Genomic DNA, 20,624 nt, shown 5'->3' with positions numbered 1-20,624 from the left:
GTGTGTCCTGCAGTGGGTTGGCACCCTGCCCAGGATTGGTTCCTGCCTTGTGCCCTGTGTTGGCTGGGATTGTCTCCAGCAGACCCCCGTGGCCCTGTGTTCGGATTCAGTGGGTTGGAAAATGGATGGATGGATGTTTCTTAGTATTTAGTAGATGCGGTGTGCCGGTGTTCCCAGCAGTGTTGTGGTTTAGTGTTACTTTCTACTTTGTTTTTGTACTTTAGTGTTTAATAATAAATAATAATAATTCATTACATTTATATAGCGCTTTCCTCAGTACTCAAAGCTCTAAAATAGTGAGTGATACTTAGCTGATAGCAGTGTAGAAGCAGCACAGCACAACGCAGCCGGTAGGACAGGCAGGTGTGGTAGCGTAGGTGAGCGGCGATAGCAAGCAGCAGAAAGCACAGCAGGAGGAGGAAGCAGGATTTGGATGTTCCAATACACAGCCATAAACAGTAACGCTTGGTAATTTCAGGCGTGATCGCCCCGGAGCCATAAGCCATAAACCAGGTTAGTATGAACACTAGGGGGCTCTGCCCCCTGCTTGCTTCGCTCGCCAACCCCTGGTCTCGGGTAACCTGCAATAGATTTGAAAGAGATTATTGTCTGTCTTGGTAATTGTTACATACAGTGGGGCAAAAAAGTATTTAGTCAGCCACCAATTGTGCAAGTTCTCCCACTTAAAAAGATGAGAGAGGCCTGTAATTTTCATCATAGGTATACCTCAACTATGAGAGACAAAATGAGAAAAAAAATCCAGAAAATCACATTGTCTAATTTTTGAAGAATTTATTTGCAAATTATGGTGGAAAATAAGTATTTGGTCACCTACAAACAAGCAAGATTTCTGGCTCTCACAGACCTGTAACTTCTTCTGTAAGAGGCTCCTCTGTCCTCCACTCGTTACCTGTATTAATGGCACCTGTTTGAACTCGTTATCAATATAAAAGACACCTGTCCACAACCTCAAACAGTCACACTCCAAACTCCACTATGGCCAAGACCAAAGAGCTGTCAAAGGACACCAGAAACAAAATTGTAGACCTGCACCAGGCTGGGAAGACTGAATCTGCAATAGGTAAGCAGCTTGGTGTGAAGAAATCAACTGTGGGAGCAATTATTAGAAAATGGAAGCCATACAAGACCACTGATAATCTCCCTCGATCTGGGGCTCCACGCAAGATCTCACCCCGTGGGGTCAAAATGATCATAAGAATGGTGAGCAAAAATCCCAGAACCACACGGGGGGACATAGTGGATGACATGCAGAGAGCTGGGACCAAAGTAACAAAGGCTACCATCAGTAACACACTACGCCGCCAGGGACTCAAATCCTGCAGTGCCAGACGTGTCCCCCTTCCTAATACCAGTACATGCCCAGGCCCGTCTGAAGTTTGCTAGAGAGCATTTGGATGATCCAGAAGAGGATTGGGAGAATGTCATATGGTCGGATGAAAAAACTCTACTCGTGTTTGGAGGAGAAAGAATGCTGAGTTGCATCCAAAGAACACCATACCTACTGTAAAGCATGGGGGTGGAAACATCATGCTTTGGGGCGGTTTTTCTGCAAAGGGACCAAGACGACTGATCCGTGTAAAGGAAAGAATGAATGGGGCCATGTATCATCAGATTTTGAGTGAAAACCTCCTTCCATCAGCAAGGCCATTGAAGATGAAACGTGGCTGGGTCTTTCAGCATGACAATGATCCCAAACACACCGCCCGGGTAACGAAGGAGTGGCTTCGTAAGAAGCATTTCAAGGTCCTGGAGTGGCCTAGCCAGTCTCCAGATCTCAACCTCACAGAAAATCTTTGGAGGGAGTTGAAAGTCTGTGTTGCCCAGCGACAGCCCCAAAACATCACTGCTCTAGAGGAGATCTGCATGGAGGAATGGGCCAAAATACCAGCAACAGTGTGTGAAAACCTTGTGAAGGTAAACGTTTGACCTCTGTCATTGCCAACAAAGGGTATAGAACAAAGTATTGAGATGAACTTTTGTTATTGACCAAATACTTATTTTCCACCATAATATGCAAATAAATTCTTCAAAAATCAGACAATGTGATTTTCTGGATTTTTTTTTCTCATTTTTGTCTGTCATAGTTGAGGTTTACCTATGATGGAAATTACAGGCCTCTCTCATCTTTTTAAGTGGGAGAACTTGCACAATTGGTGGCTGACTAAATACTTTTTTGCCCCACTGTATGTATCATGTTCACCGTCACGACATCTGTAGGTCTATGTAATATATGTAAATGACAATAGCAGTTTAATTGTTATTTTATGTAAGTATAGAATGTCTTTGAGTTTGTGCAGATCTATGTATGAGATATATTGGAGTGTAAAGGTGTAGATGACACACAAAGGATATCTTCATACACCACATTTGTAGTAAAGATGGAGTGTTGTCTTTGAATGAGTTTTCCTTGGTATGGAGTTATTATAATCTTGACGTTAACGTCACATGCATGCCGAACTCTTGAGAAGGCTACATAAAGTTGTCCATGTCTAAATACAGGCTGAGAGAGGTAAAGGCCGACTCTGTCCATGGTCTGTCCTTGGGATTTGTTGATTAGGTATACGTTGTTTACTGTTAGTAATATGGATAATTGCACTTACTGTTAAAATTACCAATTTCCGTTAGTTGAACTCTTTTGGGGCGGGACGCGGAAGCCTCTTCTGTTTGTGTTTTCTGTGAGGACTTATAGTGTTGTATTACTGTAATGTAATTTACATATGCTGTGGAGTCTGGATCTTCGGGGCTTCTGTACTATCTCGGGTTTTTGCTTGCGGTGCTTTAGAAGCGTGTTGTAGGCGCCTGCACCTTCCGCACTATGTCGGGTTTGACTATGCTGTGTAGTGTGGACGTGCAGGGTTTTGTACTCTCTTGAGAAGGCTACATAAAGTTGGTTAAGACTGTGTTGTGGTAATCCGTCCGGGTTAATGGTGTTTCTCGTTTTGGAGCCGTGACCGTGACTCCATTAGTTATACGTTGTTTACTATTAGTAATATGGATAATTGCACGTACTGTTAAAATTACTTATTTCCGTTATTTGGGCTCTTTTGTTTCTGAGCCATGGCTCCTTCGCTTGCGGTGTATAAGTGCATGCGCCCTCCGTACTATGTCGGGTTTGACTATGCTGTGTTTTGTGGACGTTTGGGGCCTCCGTACTTTCTCTGGTTTGACTGTGGGGCGGGACGCCGAAGCCTCTTCTGTTTGTGTTTTCTGTGAGTACTTATAATATTGTCTTACTGTAATGTGATTCACATATGCTGTGCAGTCCGGATCTTTGGGGCTTCTGTACTATCTCGGGTTTTTGCTTGCGCTGCTTTCGAAGAGCATTGTAGGCGCCTGCACCTTCTGTACTATGTCGGGTTTGACTATGCTATTTAGTGTGGACGTGTGTCAGTTGAGCTCTTTCTTTTTGGAGCCGTGCCTGCTTTGCTTGCGGCATTTCAGACGCGTATTGTAGGTGCCTGCGTTCATTGATTCTATCCAGGCGGGCTCGTGGTTTACCATTCTCGGTTAGCCTGTGTTTTCTGTGGTTGTACTGTCAATATTGTATTACTGTAATGTGCTTAATATTGTATTACTGTAATGTGATTCACATATGTTGTGGAGTCCGGATCTGTGGGGTTTCTGTACTATCTCGTATTTATGCTTGCGGTGTGTTAGAAGCGCGTGGACCATGCTGTGTAGTGTGGACGTTTAGTTCAGAAGCGCGTTGTAGGCACCTGCGACTTTCGTACTTGCCCGCGCCTTCCGTACTATCTTTGTGGACCTGTGGGGCCTCCGTACCCTCTTCCGTTTGACTCTGGGGTGCAGCGCAGAATCCTCTTTTTGTGTGGCTGTGTCGTTAGTCGTTAGCTATGGGCGCGTTGTTGCTTCATTTCTTATTTACGTTAGTTGAGCTCTTTCGTTTTTGAGCCGTGACTCCTTCGTTCGTGATGGATCAGACGTCGCTTGCAGTTTATGAGACGCGCGCTGTAGGTGCCTGCGCACTATGTCTCCTGCGTCCATCGCCGTGTACCTGGGTTCGTGCCTTCCGGTTTACCATTCTCGGTTAGTAATATGGATCAGATCAGTTCCCGGTCGTAGGGTACTGTAAGATGAAACGGGAGCAGATCAGCATAGCGAATATAATCACGGAGACAGATCATCCCAAGGTGCTTGATCGCCAGGTACAAAGAAATGTTCATAGGTCTCGTCCCGTGATCCACAGACTCAGCTGTTCCCAGTAAAGTGTAGTCCATAAAATCTGTAAATATTAAACCAAATCCATGCAATTCGAGTCAGCTGTATCCACGAACTATACGTACAATAAACGAAATAAAACAAGCGTAAGAAAGTGCAGAATTAAGGCGAATTTTGCGAAAAGTGTTGTTAACAGGGAGGAGCGGCAACAACAAGTGTGCACCAGCGTCCCCTCACCTGCTATAATAAAAAGCAACAAACGCCTGCCTGACAGACCAGTAACAGACTTTGGGAGGGACGATGTGTGTGTGTGTCAGAGACGACTATCAGCAGAAGACTTCATGAACAGAAACACAGAGGACACACAAACCACACAAACAGGATGGCCAGATTACAGTTTAGCACAAAGGACTTCAAAGAACTGGAAGTGAACGCTGGCGTTTCTGTCTGCCGGTGCTCCGTTTGTGTACTTTTACTGGTTGTTTTTTACCTTTTGCATCGGATCTTCCTCCGCCTTTGCATTGGATTAAAAACTGATAACACGCATTTGCGTCCCTTGCCTCCTGCGACCTTAACACGCTGCAACCTGTGTGGGTAAGTGGAAACTTTCTCACTGATTCTCTGCTCAAGTAACTAGCTTTGATGAATAGTTGGCTGAAACTTCCCTTTGACAATTGCTGAGTACTTGCGGAAATCCCAGTGGTGACGGTCTACTGGCTAACGTGTTATTTTAACTGGGCCGAGTAGGTACATCAGGGGTACATTACTTTGCTTCCAATCTGGAATTTGCTTGGGTGATTTCTGGATTTCTACTATGATAAAGCTCAATTGGTTATCATGGATTATTATGTTTACTTTGTTATCTCATGCAGTCACATCTTCAAAACTAAAGTATTCACCAGATGAATTGTATCGACTTCAAACAAACTGCCGATCTCCTGCTGCACCGCAAGTACGTTCACCGGGGCTCTCGTCGTTGTTTTTGCCTCAGCAGGAGTAGCAGCGGGTCTATTCCTTCACTTTGGTCTGAAGGACGCACTTGTCCACGTATTTTTGAGCAGTGTGCTAATCATACCTCACTGAACTCCTACAGACTTACACTCCTTCTCGTTCACTCAGATCCTCATCTGCAGCTCAACTTTCTGTACCGCACATCAGACTCAGTTCTATGGGAGCTCGAGTGTCTCTCATAGTGCTCTTCAACTCTGGAATTCTCTTCCCTCTCATATACGTCAGCGCAATTCAATAACACATTTTAAAACTGCCCTCAAAACCTATCTTTTCAAATTGGCATACCAATTGTGAATTTTGCACTGTTAGTGCCAGTTACAGTGCATCCGGAAAGTATTCCCAGCACATCACTTTTTCCACATTTTGTTATGTTACAGCCTTATTCCAAAATGGATTAAATTCATTTTTTTCCTCAGAATTCTACACACAACACCCCATAATGACAACGTGAAAAAAGTTTACTTGAGGTTTTTACAAATTTATTAAAAATAAAAAAATTGAGAAATCCCATGTACATAAGTATTCACAGCCTTTGCCATGAAGCTCCAAATTGAGTTCAAGTGCATCCTGTTTCCCCTGATCATCCTTGAGATGTTTCTGCAGCTTCATTGGAGTCCACCTGTGGTAAATTCAGTTGACCGGACATGATTTGGAAAGGTACACATCTGTCTATAGAAGGTCCCACAGTTGACAGTTCATGTCAGAGCACAAACCGAGAATGAAGTCAAAGGAATTGTCTGTAGACCTCTGAGACAGGATTGTCTCGAGGCACAAATCTGGGGAAGGTTACAGAAAAATTTCTGCTGCTTTGACGGTCCCAATGAGCACAGTGGCCTCCATCATCCGTAAGTGGAAGAAGTTTGAAACCACCAGAACTCTTCCTAGACCTGGCCGGCCATCTAAACTGAGCGATCGGGGGAGAAGGGTCTTAGTCAGGGAGGTGACCAAGAACCCGATGGTGACTCTGTCAGAGCTCCAGAGGTCCTCTGTGTAGAGAGGAGAACCTTCCAGAAGGACAACCATCTCTGCAGCAATCCACCAATCAGGCCTGTATGATAGAGTGGCCAGACAGAAGCCACTCCTTAGTAAAAGGCACATGGCAGCCCACCTGGAGTTTGCCAAAAGGCACCTGAAGGACTCTCAGACCATGAGAAAGAAAATTCTCTGGTCTGATGAGACAAAGATTGAACTCTTTGGTGTGAATGCCAGGCGTCACGTTTGGAGGAAACCAGGCACCGCTCATCACCAGGCCAATACCATCCCTACAGTGAAGCATGGTGGTGGCAGCATCATGCTGTGGGGACTGGGAGACTAGTCAGGATAAAGGGAAAGATGACTGCAGCAATGTACAGAGATATCCTGGATGAAAACCTGCTCCAGAGCGCTCTTGACCTCAGACTGGGGCGACGGTTCATCTTTCAGCAGGACAACGACCCTAAGCACACAGCCAAGATATCAAAGGAGTGGCTTCAGGACAACTCTGTGAATGTCCTTGAGTGGCCCAGTCAGAGCCCAGACTTGAATCCGATTGAACATCTCTGGAGAGATCTTAAAATGGCTGTGCACCGATGCTTCCCATCCAACCTGATGGAGCTTGAGAGGTGCTGCAAAGAGGAATGGGCGAAACTGGCCAAGGATAGGTGTGCCAAGCTTGTGGCATCATATTCAACAAGACTTGAGGCTGGAATTGCTGCCAAAGGTACATCGACAAAGTATTGAGTAAAGGCTGTGAATACTTATGGACATGTGCTTTCTCAGTTTTTTTATTTTTAATAAATTTGCAAAAGCCTCAAGTAAACTTTTTTCACGTTGTCATTATGGGGTGTTGTTTGTAGAATTCTGAGGAAAAAAATGAATTTAATCCATTTTGGAATAAGGCTGTAATATAACAAAATGTGGAAAAGGTGATGAGCTGTGAATACTTTCCGGATGCACTGTATCTTTGTTTGTTTTCTAATTATTGCTTTTTGATTTGTCATTCTCTTGTTTTTATTTTACTAATGTTGTTTATTGTAAGGTGACCTTCAGTGCTAAGAAAGGCGCCTATTAAATAAAATGTATTATTATTATTATTATTATTAAAGAGCCTGCAGAATTCTGGGAAAAGGTCTTGTGGACGGACGAGACAAAGATGAAGCTGATCAGAGTGACAGCGAGAGCAAAGTGTGCAGATGAAAAGGAACTGCCTGAGATCCAAAGCAGACCACCTCATCTGTTAAACATGGTGACACTGGGGGTGTAATTGCTTGGGCATGTATGGCTGCCACAGGTCCTGGCACACTTCTCTTCATTGATGATGGAACTGCTGATGGCACAATGAATTCTGAGGTGCGGAGAAACATCTGATCTGCTCAAGTTCCAGTAGATGCCTCCAAACTCAGTGGACAGCACTTCATCCAACAAGAAGATAATGTGCTGAAGAGAAAACTTAAGAGGACAAACTCCCGAAACAAGAAAGAGCTGAAGATGGCTGCATGAGAGACTTGGCAGGGCATCACTAGAGAAGACCCTCAGCACCTGGTGATGTCTGTGACTCGCAGACTTCAAGCACTCATTTCATGTGAGGGATATGCGACAAAGTCCTAAATATGACGACTGCTTTAATAGACCTGCCATTGCTGTGCCACTCTCCAAGGTAAGGCAGCCCCTTTTTATACTTGGCCGGCTCCTGGTGTCCCAGCATGACTTGTGGGGAGCACTTCCAGGTTGTTTGAGAAATGGCTAGTCCTTCCCCTAACATTGCCCCCTTGAGGTACCCAGGGACCCGGAAAGGAGTGCACTTCTGGATTCCAGTTCCCATGAATCCCTGCAGTTTGGATGCCTCCAGCTGACTACTGCCACCTGATGAATAAGGGATGGAGGACAAGTTTAGATTTTGTGCTTCCGTTCACAAAGGGGATGCCACCTGTGAGGCATGGCGAACACTAGCTGCTGAACGGCGAACACAGACAAGGAAGGATTGTACATCAGATCCCTATCATGCTCCTACAATTCTTTGCCCACAAATTGCCAGAGACTGGCTTCAACAAACACCTACGTACCCACCGACATATTCTAGCCCCCTAGCCTCAGGAGGACTGAGTGGTCTCCGAGTGACAACGCTGGGGGATGGAACTGCTTCTGGCCTCTGGTTTCTGCTTGTCTATCCCCTGGCACCCTCCATGTTGTCCTGAGCTCATGCCATAGTCCAGCCGAAATGCCCGTCTCTCCGCCGTGGCACTCACATTGTGCATATTTTAAAAGCCAATACAAAATTTCAATTATGAGCCATTATGCCTTATAATAACTGCAAATAAAAAGTATGCATGGATAAAATTGCTCTTGTGAAGAGGAATAAAAATGGCATTGGAAGTAAAGAAACTTAGTGGGAATAATGTGAACCAGCAATGAAGGAAAACTAGAAAATAATTTAACTTTCCACACAGTCGCTTTCTCAAATTTGCCACAACAAGCTGCAGTAAAAATAATTATATTTTTATTATTACAATGCCATCATTGTTTTGCTCATAACTGATGAGGGATCGGAATGTGTGATTCCAATTATTAATAACATTAAGAACCGAGAGCGACATTTATAATCTAATTTTCAAAAGATCGGTCTTAAGAGCTGTGGCACGTAAACAGAGAGGTCAACATTTTACATAACGTTGCTCTAAATGTTACACAAGTTATTAAAAACTGGAGAGACCTGTCAGTTCTTTCATTAAAAGGCCTGCTTTTGTGCAGAGGTCATTTAAAAAATGGTCTTTTACAGGCGTAACAACTACCTTTTAAAAGAGAGGAAATTGCCTTTGGCATTTAAGGCAGATCATTTATGCTAAATTGTGCTTCATATTTCCAGTTTAAAAGGGTGAATAAAAAAAATCCACCATTGTGCCCTCTTAATATGAAAGAGAGTGTAGCCATTATTGATAATTGGTAGCAATGAGCGTTCTGCGTCTTATTAGACAGTTAGAGGCTGCGTGCGTGAATCGCTCAGCTCAAAATTCTTCTCTCGTTCCTTTCAAAGGCTGCTGCTGTCTTTATGGCTTTCTGCAAAAAAGGCTCAAAGAGTAAGCGCCCGCTGTCTGCCTTTTACAATGCGGGTATAAGAATGGCCAACAAGGCGGCCATTGTTAGGTAAGGAGGTAACCAGAGGTACATGTTAGTTAGTTAATCCAGCTGTGTACCCGCTGACCTTCAGTGCCTATAAAAAAATATTCACCCCATTTGGGGGTCTTCACATTTTATTGTTTTACAACATTTAATCACAGCGGATTTAATTTGACTTTTTCGACACTGAATATCAGAAAGAGACTCTTTAATGTCAGAGTGAAAAAAAGGTCTCTGCCATGCAGGGCCATCTTAACAGGATTATTGGCCCCCGGGCAAAGCAGTACACTGGGGCCCTCTACTTACTGTCACCCACGTGCGCATGGGAGGCAGCTAAAGGGTCTCAATGAGAGTAATTCCACACCAGACCAGGATGTGGTGGACTGCACTGACCTTTTTTCTCACTTTCCTGCAGACCGTTCACGGGAAATCCCACCTGGCCCTGATGATGTCACTTATTCTTGGTTATTCACGTCTGTGCAGTGTGGTGCATTGACATGAAGGTAAAATGACTCATTAATAAGAAACTTACTCCGGTCTTGTACTAAATATGTGATAGCAAGAGAAATATGTCTCAGTTAAGCCACCTCCGACCACTCCAAAGTGACATTTTGTTAGCAGGTCACACTGCGGAGATGAATAAACTCTTTACTGAGGCACCGTAAGCGTTATGAAGACCCACAGAGGTGTATGTTAATGTTTTGTTAAGTAACAGTAAATGAGTCCTCTTCTTCTTTCGGCTGCTCCCGTTAGGGGTTGCCACAGCAGATCATCTTCTTCCATATCTTTCTGTCCTCGTCATCTTGCTCTGTCACACCCATCACCTGCATGTCCTCTCTCACCACATCCATAAACCTCCTCTTAGGCCTTCCTCTTTTCCTCTTACCTGACAGCTCTATCCTTAGCATCCTTCTCCCAATATACCCAGCATTTCTCCTCTGCACATGTCCAAACCAATGCAATCTCGCCTCTATGACTTTGTCTGCCAACTGTCCAACCTGAGCTGACCCTCTAATGTCCTCATTTCTAATCCTGTCCATCCTCTTCACATCCAATGCAAATCTTAGCATCTTTAACTGTGCTACCTCCAGTTCTGTCTCCTGTGCCACTGTCTCCAACCCATATAACATAGCTGGTCTCACTACTGTCCTGTAGACCTTCCCTTTCACTCTTGCTGATACCCGTCTGACACAAATCACTCCTGACACTCTTCTCCACCCACTCCACCCTGCCTGCACTCTCTTCTTCACTTCTCTTCCACAATCCCCATTACTCTGTACTGTTGATCTCAAGTATTTAAACTCATCCACCTTCGCCAACTCTACTCCCTGCATCCTCACCATTCCACTGACCTCCCTCTCATTCACACACATGTATTCTCTCTTGGTGGTCCTACTGACCTTCATTCCTCTCCTATCCATAGCATATTTTTTCCTCTCCAGGGTCTCCTCACTTTACTCACTCCCTACTCTCACTGCAGATCACAATGTCATGAGCAAACATCATCGTCCACGGGGACTCCTGTCTAATCTCGTTTGTCAACCTGTCCATCACCATTGCAAATAAGAAAGGGCTCAGAGCCGATTCTTGATGTAATCCCCCCTTCGACACTCCTACCGCAGACCTCACCACAGTCACACTTCCCTCATACATATCCTGTACAACTCTTATGTACTTCTCTGCCACTACCGACTTCCTCATACAATACCACAGCTCCTCTTTAGTCACTGTGTCATATGCTTTCTCCAGGTCTACAAAGACGCAATGCAACTCCTTCTGACCTTCTCTAAACTTCTCCATCAACAACCTCAGAGCAAACATCACATCTGCAGTGCTCATTCCTGCCAAGAAACCATACTGCTGCTCACTAATCATCAGCTCACATCTTAACCAAGCTGCCACCACTCTTTCCCATAACTTCATGCTATGGCTCATCAAGTTTATTCCCCTGTAGTTACTACAAATAACAGTAAATGACTAACAGGTAATAATAAAAAAATAATACATTTTATTTATACAGCTCTTTCCCATGCTAAAGGCGCTGATGCATTTTTGCAGTACCTAAACTAAAGTGTTACCAAAATACTAATGTAGTGGATTCATGGAGGAGTGGGCTTTGGAAGTTTTAAAAAGAAGATTCCGCTCGGGGCTCCAGTCCGGGTAGGGGGGCTGCACTGTCTAAACTGATGGGTTCCTCCTAAGGTCAATACTTGTCTTCTTGAGTAAATATGTCCCAGAGTTAACTAGAAATCTTTCTCTTTGTTTGTTATTGGGTAAACTTCTCGACTATTTACTATTAAGAGATGTGAAGCTAAAGGGCCTGAGTAGTTGTAATACCACCGCCGACCAGGGGGTGGCAGAATGTACTGACTGTCTTTCTCAGTTACTTGCAGACCATTCCCAGGAAATCCCATCAGGTTCTGGCACCCTCAATGATGTCACTTCCTGTCCCAATGACACCACTTCCAGATCAGACCCCCCAAGATGACGTCACTTCCGGTCCCAAGGACATCACTTCTGGTTCCAGCCCTAAAGATGATGTCACTTCCTGAACGGGCCTTTAAATCTGCCATCTTTATTATATGTGATCAGTTCTGTTTTGGACTCAGTCTTGTCAACAACTCTTTAAAAATTTCTACATTTGCAGCCAGGATACATTATACAGGTGGCTGCCCCAAACCTTCATGATGTCTGGTGTGTTTATTTGTGACATCTGCTAGATGTTTACTTACTGGCCTACTGCTGAAGCATATCACCTGCTCCCACAGCCGAGATGTAAATTCCAAATACACTTGCACTTTCCTTTGCTCCTTGATAGTTTACAAAACAGCAAAATACCCCTCTAAACAGCTGAAGTACTATCCAACCCCTTTTTGGCAAACAGATGAAGCTTTAGGAGTAAACTCTGTATTTGTGTCAAGTTTCACACACACAGATGACATGCAGCACCAGCAGGAATGATGACACCATGTAGTACATGCTCTAAGAGACAGGATGATATTTGCTGGGAAGAGGAAAAAGGAAAGCTTGGTAAAGCTTAAGGAAGGCGTGTTTGGCATATGTGCCTTTGACATCCATCTCTCTATGTGTTGAACTCGGGCTACAGGAGCTGCGAATGAGCAGCAACGTCAATACCACAGTGTCTCAGCCTTGTGATATACTAATGACTTCATAGAAAGCAAAAACACACTTGACTTGATATGCACTCCTTGATCAGACAATACCTCCACCTTCTGCCCAGTCAGACAAGAGAGCCTGGCAGTCAAAAGGAACTTGACACAGAGAAGACCAACGCATATCTGAGGACGTGTTCCATAGCAAATCACAAGTTACACATATTGACCAATTAATTATACCCCCTCTTCCAATTACTAGAAAAGTCATCTATCTATCTATCTATCTATCTATCTATCTATCTATCTATCTATCTATCTATCTATCTATCTATCTATCTATCTATCTATCTATCTATCTATCTATCTATCTATCTATCTATCTATCTATCTATCTATCTATCTATCTATCTATCTATCTATCTGTCTGTCTGTCTGTCTGTCTGTCTGTCTGTCTGTCTGTCTGTCTGTCTGTCTAACTATCTAGCTAGCTTCAGGAACAGCTTCTTACCCCAGGCCATAATGTCACTGAACTCACAGTAACCTAATACTACCTGTCATGCACAGTGTGCTGTACCCACCTGCTGGTTTATGTGAAATTGTGCTGTATGTTATTTTTTTCTCCACTCTTATTGACACTATCTATATTTTATATAGATTTCAAATCTATCTATCTATCTATCTATCTATCTATCTATCTATCTATCTATCTATCTATCTATCTATCTATCTATCTATCTATCTATCTATCTATCTATCTATCTATCTATCTATCTATCTATCTATCTATCTATCTAGTGTTGACTGCTCCAGTGGTAATAGAGGCCGAATTAACTGGTTGAGCTCTCACCTGGAAAAGGCTTCATCCAACGCATCATCTGCATCCTGAAAGCAAGAGAGAAAACACAGGATTAGGACACACTGTCTGCCATGACTAACATGCATAATCAGATATATAATGGAATCAATGAGGACAGACAGTCATCTCATTAGTTACTAATCAAGGTAACAGGGTATGTTGAGCATAATGATTAAAGAGAAAAGGATTGATGTGTTTTAGTATCTGTGGTGACCCAAGCTTGGAGTGGGAAAGAAGGAATGTTCAAGAAAATTACAGAAAACAACACGAATGAAATCTGTTAAATAGTTCTCTCATTTGCTAGCTAAACAGAGGTAAGGAATGCCCAAAGCTGGTGTATGTGTGTGTGTGTGTGAATGAAGGGTCTGAAAACTTCTAGGAACGAGAGATTTCAGTTTTTGATTTTTAATAATCCCCTCCTTTAACCGCCACCTTATCGTGGTGGAGGGGTTTGCGTGTCCCAATGATCCTAGGAGCTCTGTTGTCCGGGGCTTTATGCCCCTGGTAGGGCCAACCAAGGCAAACTGGTCCTAGGTGAGGGATGAGACAAAGAACGGTTAAACAAAACCTCCTATGAAGAAAAACAATTTTGGACGGCGTTTTCCCTCGCCCGGACGCGGGTCACCGGGGCCCCACTCTGGAGCCAGGCCTGGAGGTGAGGCTCGATGGCGAGCGCCTGGTGGCCAGGCCTGCACCCATGGGGCTCGGCCGGGCACAGCCCGAAGAGGCAACGTGGGTCCCCCTTCCCATGGGCTCACCACCTATGAGAAGGGCCAAGGAGGTCGGGTGCAGTGTGAGTTGGGTGGTGGCCGAAGGCGGGGACCTTGGCGGTCCGATCCTCGGCTACAGAAGCTGGCTCTTGGGACGTGGAATGTCACCTCTCTGAAAGGGAAGGAGCCTGAGCTAGTGCGCAAAGTTGAGAGGTTCTGGCTAGATATAGTCGGACTCACCTCGACGCACAGCTTGGACTCTGGAACCAATCTCCTTGAGAGGGGCTGGACTCTCTACCACTCTGGAGTTGCCCCCGGTGAGAGGCGCCGAGCGGGTGTGGGTATACTTATTGCCCCCCGACTTGGAGCCTGTACATTGGGGTTTACCCCAGTAGACGAGAGGGTAGCCTCCCTTCGCCTTCAGGTGGGGGGATGGGTCCTAACTGTTGTTTGTGCGTATGCACCGAACAGCAGTTCGGAGTACCCACCCTTTTTGGAGTCCCTGGAGGGGGTGCTAGAGGGCATACCTTCTGGGGACTCCCTCGTTCTGCTGGGAGACTTCAATGCTCACATGGGCAATGACAGTGAGACCTGGAAGGGCGTGATTGGGAGGAATGGCCCCCCCGATCTGAACCCGAGCGGTGTTTTGTTATTGGACTTCTGTGCTCGTCACGGATTGTCCATAACGAACACCATGTTCAAGCATAGGGCTGTTCATATGTGCACTTGGCACCAGGACACCCTAGGCCTCAGTTCGATGATCGACTTTGTGGTCGTGTCGTCGGACTTGCGGCCACATGTCTTGGACACTCGGGTGAAGAGAGGTGCGGAGCTGTCAACTGATCACCACCTGGTGGTGAGTTGGCTTTGATGGTGGGGGAGGATGCCGGTCAGGCGTGGTAGGCCCAAACGTGTTGTGAGGGTCTGCTGGGAACATCTGGCAGAGCCCCCTGTCAGAAGTAGCTTCAACTCCCACCTCCGGCAGAACTTCGACCACATCCCGAGGGAGGTGGGGGACATTGAGTCCGAATGGGCCATGTTCCGTGCCTCTATTGTTGAGGCAGCTGACCAGAGCTGTGGCCGTAAGGTGGTCGGTGCCTGTCGTGGCGGCAATCCCCGAACCCGTTGGTGGACATCGGCGGTGAAGGATGCCGTCAAGCTGAAGAAGGAGTCCTACAGGACCCTTTTGTCCTGTGGGACCCTGGAGGCAGCTGATAGGTACCGGCAGGCCAAGCGGAATGCGGCTTTGGTGGTTGCTGAGGCAAAAACTCGGGCATGGGAGGAGTTTGGGGAGGCCATGGAGAACGACTTTCGGACGGCTTCGAGGAGATTCTGGTCCACCATCCGGCGTCTCAGGAAGGGGAAGCAGTGCAGTGTCAACACTGTATATGGTGGGGATGGTGCGCTGCTGACCTCGACTCGGGACGTTGTGGGTCGGTGGGGGGAGTACTTCGAAGACCTCCTCAATCAAATTAACATGCCTTCCAATGAGGAAGCAGAGCCTGGGGACTCAGAGGTGGGCTCCCCCATCTCTGGGACTGAGGTCACCGAGGTGGTCAAAAAACTCCTTGGTGGCAGGGCCCCGGGGGTGGATGAGATACGCCCGGAGTTCCTCAAGGCTCTGGATGTTGTAGGGCTGTCTTGGTTGACACGCCTCTGCAACATCGCATGGACATCAGGGACAGTGCCTCTGGATTGGCAGACCGGGGTGGTGGTCCCCCTCTTTAAGAAAGGGGATCAGAGGGTGTGTTCCAACTACAGAGGGATCACACTCCTCAGCCTCCCTGGAAAAGTCTATTCAGGGGTCCTGGAGAGGAGGGTCCGTCGGATAGTCGAGCCTCGGATTCAGGAGGAACAGTGTGGTTTTCGTCCTGGTCGCGGAACAGTGGACCAGCTCTATACCCTTAGCAGGGTCCTGGAGGGTGCATGGGAGTTTGCCCAACCAGTCTACATGTGTTTTGTGGACTTGGAAAAGGTGTTTGACCGTGTCCCTCGGGGAATCCTGTGGGGGGTACTCCGAGAGTATGGGGTACCGGCCCCCCTGATAAGGGCTGTTCGGTCCCTGTACGATCGGTGCCAGAGCTTGGTCCGCATTGCCGGCAGTAAGTCGAACCCGTTTCCAGTGAGAGTTGGACTCCGCCAGGGCTGCCCTTTGTCACCGATTCTGTTCATAACTTTTATGGACAGAATTTCTAGGCGCAGCCAGGGCGTTGAGGGGGTCCGGTTTGGTGGGCTCAGGATTGGGTCACTGCTTTTTGCAGATGATGTTGTCCTGTTTGCTTCATCAGGCCGTGATCTTCAGCTCTCTCTGGATCGGTTTGCAGCCGAGTGTGAAGTGGCTGGGATGAGAATCAGCACCTCCAAATCCGAGACCATGGTCCTCAGCCGGAAAAGGGTGGAGTGCCCTCTCAGGGTTGGTAGCTAGATCCTGCCCCAAGTGGAGGAGTTCAAGTATCTCGGGGTCTTGTTCACGAGTGAGGGAAGAATGGAGCATGAGATCGACAGGCGGATCGGTGTGGCGTCCGCAGTATTGCGGGTTCTGCATCGGTCTGTCGTGGTGAAAAAGGAGCTGAGCCGCAAGCCAAAGCTCTCAATTTACCAGTCGATCTATGTTCCTACCCTCACCTATGGTCATGAGCTATGGGTAGTGACCGAAAGAACGAGATCGCGAATACAAGCGGCTGAAATGAGTTTCCTCTGCAGGGTGTCTGGGCTCTCCCTTAAAGATAGGGTGAGAAGCTCAGTCATCCGGTAGGGGCTCAGAGTAGAGCCGCTGCTCCTCCGCATCGAGAGGAGTCAGATGAGGTGGCTCAGGCATCTGATCAGGATGCCTCCTGGACGCCTCCCTGGTGAGGTGTTCCGGGCACATCTAACCGGGAGGAGGCCCCGGGGAAGACCCAGGACACGTTGGAGGGACTATGTCTCTCGACTGGCCTGGGAACGCCTTGGGATTCTCCCGGAAGAGCTAGAAGAAGTGGCGGGGAGAGGGAAGTCTGGGCATCTCTGCTCAAGCTGCTGCCCCCGTGACCCGACCTCGGATAAGCGGGAGACAATGGATGGATGGATGGATGGATTTTTAATAATTTAAACTTTTCTGAAAACATGTTTTCACTTTGTCTTTATGGGTTATTGAGTATAGGCTGAGAAATAGCAAATAAGACCATTTGAATTTAAATCTACACCACAATAAAGTCTGTTTTACAGTATCTTATACAGAAAAGCATTATGACAGCATTTATTAAAAACCAAGGTGGTGGCCTCAACTTTCTTAACTTGTTGTTGTGTTTCCTTTTTACTCTACTAGGGCTTCGCTCGGCAACCCCCGGGTGGGCGCTATGCACTAGCTACTTCACGACTCTGCCACTCATGTATGGGGAAGCGGATGTACAATTTAAACAGACTGTTATTTTCATGGGAATTGTTACACATGTATAATAGAACTAACTATTTTACATTACAGAGAGTAATTAACGGTAGTAAAAAATAGTAAAATTTAATAAATTGAAATAAAATTATGTTTCATGTTGCATTACAGTTATTCGTTGCGTAATACGATTTCATTCAGTTTGGTTTTGAAATTAACATGCAAATACTTTTTAAACTTACACTTTCACTGTAAAACTTCAATAAAAACAATATTTGGAATTAACTTTTCATCAATATCGCACTGAATTTTGATTACGTGTTTGGAGTTACATCGTGACAATGCAATGTATGTGAGTGAATATCATTTCTTTCTCTCTAATAAATAAACCAACTTTTTCAAATGTTAGTCCCTGTGATTTGTTAATTGTCTTTGCAAAAACTATTCTAACGGGAAACTGTTAACATTTTAATACGAATGGCATATCATAATCTCCTTTGGTGTCTAATGTTATTTCCTGAAGATGTACTACATTACCTTTCTTGTCGCCTGTTAAAATTTTACATGTCAGAATTGTTCGACCAATTTTAAATACAACTAATCTAGTCCTTTTGCATAGCCCATCACTCAGATATAAATTATGCAATAACATTACTATACATCCTTCTTTGAACAGTAATTCGGCCTGTGGAAGATTACACAGTGTTAATGGTTGTAGATATTCTTTGTGATATTGTAAGATGATGTTTTCGTCTTCCTCACCATCACCACCACCTGTTCCATCATAGTCTATTGATATGCATTTAACCCATTTGCCGTGTAACCAATCGACAATTTTCGCATTAATTCGTTTGACTTCATCGTTTCTCGGTGCTAGGATTGCCCATGTACTCATTTCTTCTGTTGATAATCCTTCGGGATGAAATTCTTCAATAAGATTTGGACATAATACGTCTTCTTTTAAAGTGAGGAAAATGTAAAAATTCATAAGAGCTGAGAGCGCAGGAACAGTGTCTGACAAAGCATTCACACCAATGAGAGGTGAGAGGACCGTGGCCGTGGGCCATTAACCGGAAATGGTAGAGAGGAGTGCGGGACTTGAAAAAATCTCTTGGAAACAGCCTTGTCTCATCTCAAGATTTTCTTTTATAATAGAGAGATACATTTATCTGTTATGTAGTGCTTTTCACATAACATCTACCTGTTTTATATAGTGCTTTTGACATCCACCTCCACATCTGTCAAACTCTGCCCTTAGACGATATGACTGAACAGCAGCAATGGCTGCACCACAGCACTTCAGCCTTGTTATGTCAATTGTGTCACAAAAAACAGAAACTATGCTTGATTCGGCCAGGCCTGTGTTCAGATTGCCTCGACTTCATTCATTAATATAGCAATGGCTCCCTCTAGTGCCAAAACTGAAATACAGCCTGACAGTGTAAAAGAGACAGACACTGGAAGGCCACAAGAGATGATTTCAACCTACAGCAAATTACAAATCATAAATCGATGGCGAGCGCCTGGTGGCCGGGCCTGCACCCATGGGGATCGGCCGGGCACAGCCCGAAGAGGCAATGTGGGTCCCCCTTCCCATGGGCTCACCACCTATGGGAGGGGCCAAGGAGGTCGGGTGCAGTGTGAGTTGGGTGGTGGCCGAAGGCGGGGACCTTGGCGGTCCGATCCTCGGCTACAGAAGCTGGCTCTTGGGACGTGGAATGTCACCTCTCTGAAGGTGAAGGAGCCTGAGCTAGTGCGCGAAGTTGAGAGGTTCTGGCTAGATATAGTCGGACTCACCTCGACGCACAGCTTGGACTCTGGAACCAATCTCCTTGAGAGGGGCTGGACTCTCTACCACTCTGGAGTTGCCCCCGGTGAGAGGCGCCGAGCAGGTGTGGGTATACTTATTGCCCCCCGACTTGGAGCCTGTACATTGGGGTTTACCCCAGTAGACAAGAGGGTAGCCTCCCTTCGCCTTCGGGTGGGGGGACGGGTCCTAACTGTTGTTTGTGCGTATGCACCGAACAGCAGTTCGGAGTACCCACCCTTTTTGGAGTCCCTGGAGGGGGTGCTAGAGGGCATACCTTCTGGGGACTCCCTCGTTCTGCTGGGAGACTTCAATGCTCACGTGGGCAATGACAGTGAGACCTGGAAGGGCGTGATTGGGAGGAATGACCCCCCCGATCTGAACCCGAGCGGTGTTTTGTTATTGGACTTCTGTGCCCATCACTGATTGTCCATAACGAACACCATGTTCAAGCATAGGGGTGTTCATATGTGCACTTGGCACCAGGACACCCTAGGCCTCAGTTCGATGATCGACTTTGTGGTCGTGTCGTCGGACTTGCGGCCACATGTCTTGGACACTCGGGTGAAGAGAGGGGCGGAGCTATCAACTGATCACCACCTGGAGGTGAGTTGGCTTCGATGGTGGGGGAGGATGCCGGTCAGACGTGGTAGGCCCAAACGTGTTGTGAGGGTCTGCTGGGAACGTCTGGCAGAGCCCCCTGTCAGAAGTAGCTTCAACTCCCACCTCCGGCAGAACTTCGACCACATCCCGAGGGAGGTGGGGGACATTAAGTCTGAATGGGCCATGTTCTGTGCCTCTATTGTTGAGGCAGCTGACCAGAGCTGTGGCCGTAAGGTGGTCGGTGCCTGTTGTGGCGGCAATCCCCGAACCCGTTGGTGGACACCGGCGGTGAAGGATGCCGTCAAGCTGAAGAAGGAGTCCTACAGGACCCTTTTGTCCTGTGGGACCCTGGAGGCAGCTGATAGGTACCGGCAGGCCAAGCGGAATGCGGCTTTGGTGGTTGCTGAGGCAAAAACTCGGGCGTGGGAGGAGTTTGGGGAGGCCATGGAGAACGACTTTCAGACGGCTTCGAGGAGATTCTGGTCCACCATCCGGCGTCTCAGGAAGGGGAAGCAGTGCAGTGTCAACACTGTATATGGTGGGGATGGTGCGCTGCTGACCTCGACTCGGGACGTTGTGGGTCGGTGGGGGGAGTACTTCGAAGACCTACTCAATCCCATTAACATGCCTTCCAATGAGGAAGCAGAGCCTGGGGACTCAGAGGTGGGCTCCCCCATCTCTGGGACTGAGGTCACCGAGGTGGTCAAAAAACTCCTTGGTGGCAGGGCCCCGGGGGTGGATGAGATACGCCCGGAGTTCCTCAAGGCTCTGGATGTTGTAGGACTGTCTTGGTTGACACGCCTCTGCAACATCGCATGGACATCAGAGACAGTGCCTCTGGATTGGCAGACCGGGGTGGTGGTCCCCC

At 46.5% G+C, this 20,624-nt stretch overlaps 1 protein-coding gene across 2 annotated transcripts in view; it reads right to left on the bottom strand.

Moving 5' to 3' along the window:
* The window catches only part of si:dkey-71h2.2 (low density lipoprotein receptor adapter protein 1), a 184,330-nt gene that overhangs the window by 26,578 nt on the left and 137,128 nt on the right, over nt 1-20,624 (bottom strand). For both annotated transcript variants that reach the window (XM_051924490.1, XM_028796375.2), the window contains exon 8: nt 13,264-13,298. In XM_051924490.1, the coding sequence (XP_051780450.1) occupies nt 13,264-13,298 (35 nt within the window). The remainder of the gene's footprint in view (nt 1-13,263; nt 13,299-20,624) is intronic.

The sequence above is a fragment of the Erpetoichthys calabaricus genome, chromosome 3, assembly GCF_900747795.2.
Source record: "Erpetoichthys calabaricus chromosome 3, fErpCal1.3, whole genome shotgun sequence".
NCBI classification, from domain to species: Eukaryota; Metazoa; Chordata; class Cladistia; order Polypteriformes; family Polypteridae; genus Erpetoichthys; species Erpetoichthys calabaricus.
Note: the sequence above shows the minus strand (reverse complement) of the source record. Positions and strands in the feature narration are given on the sequence as shown.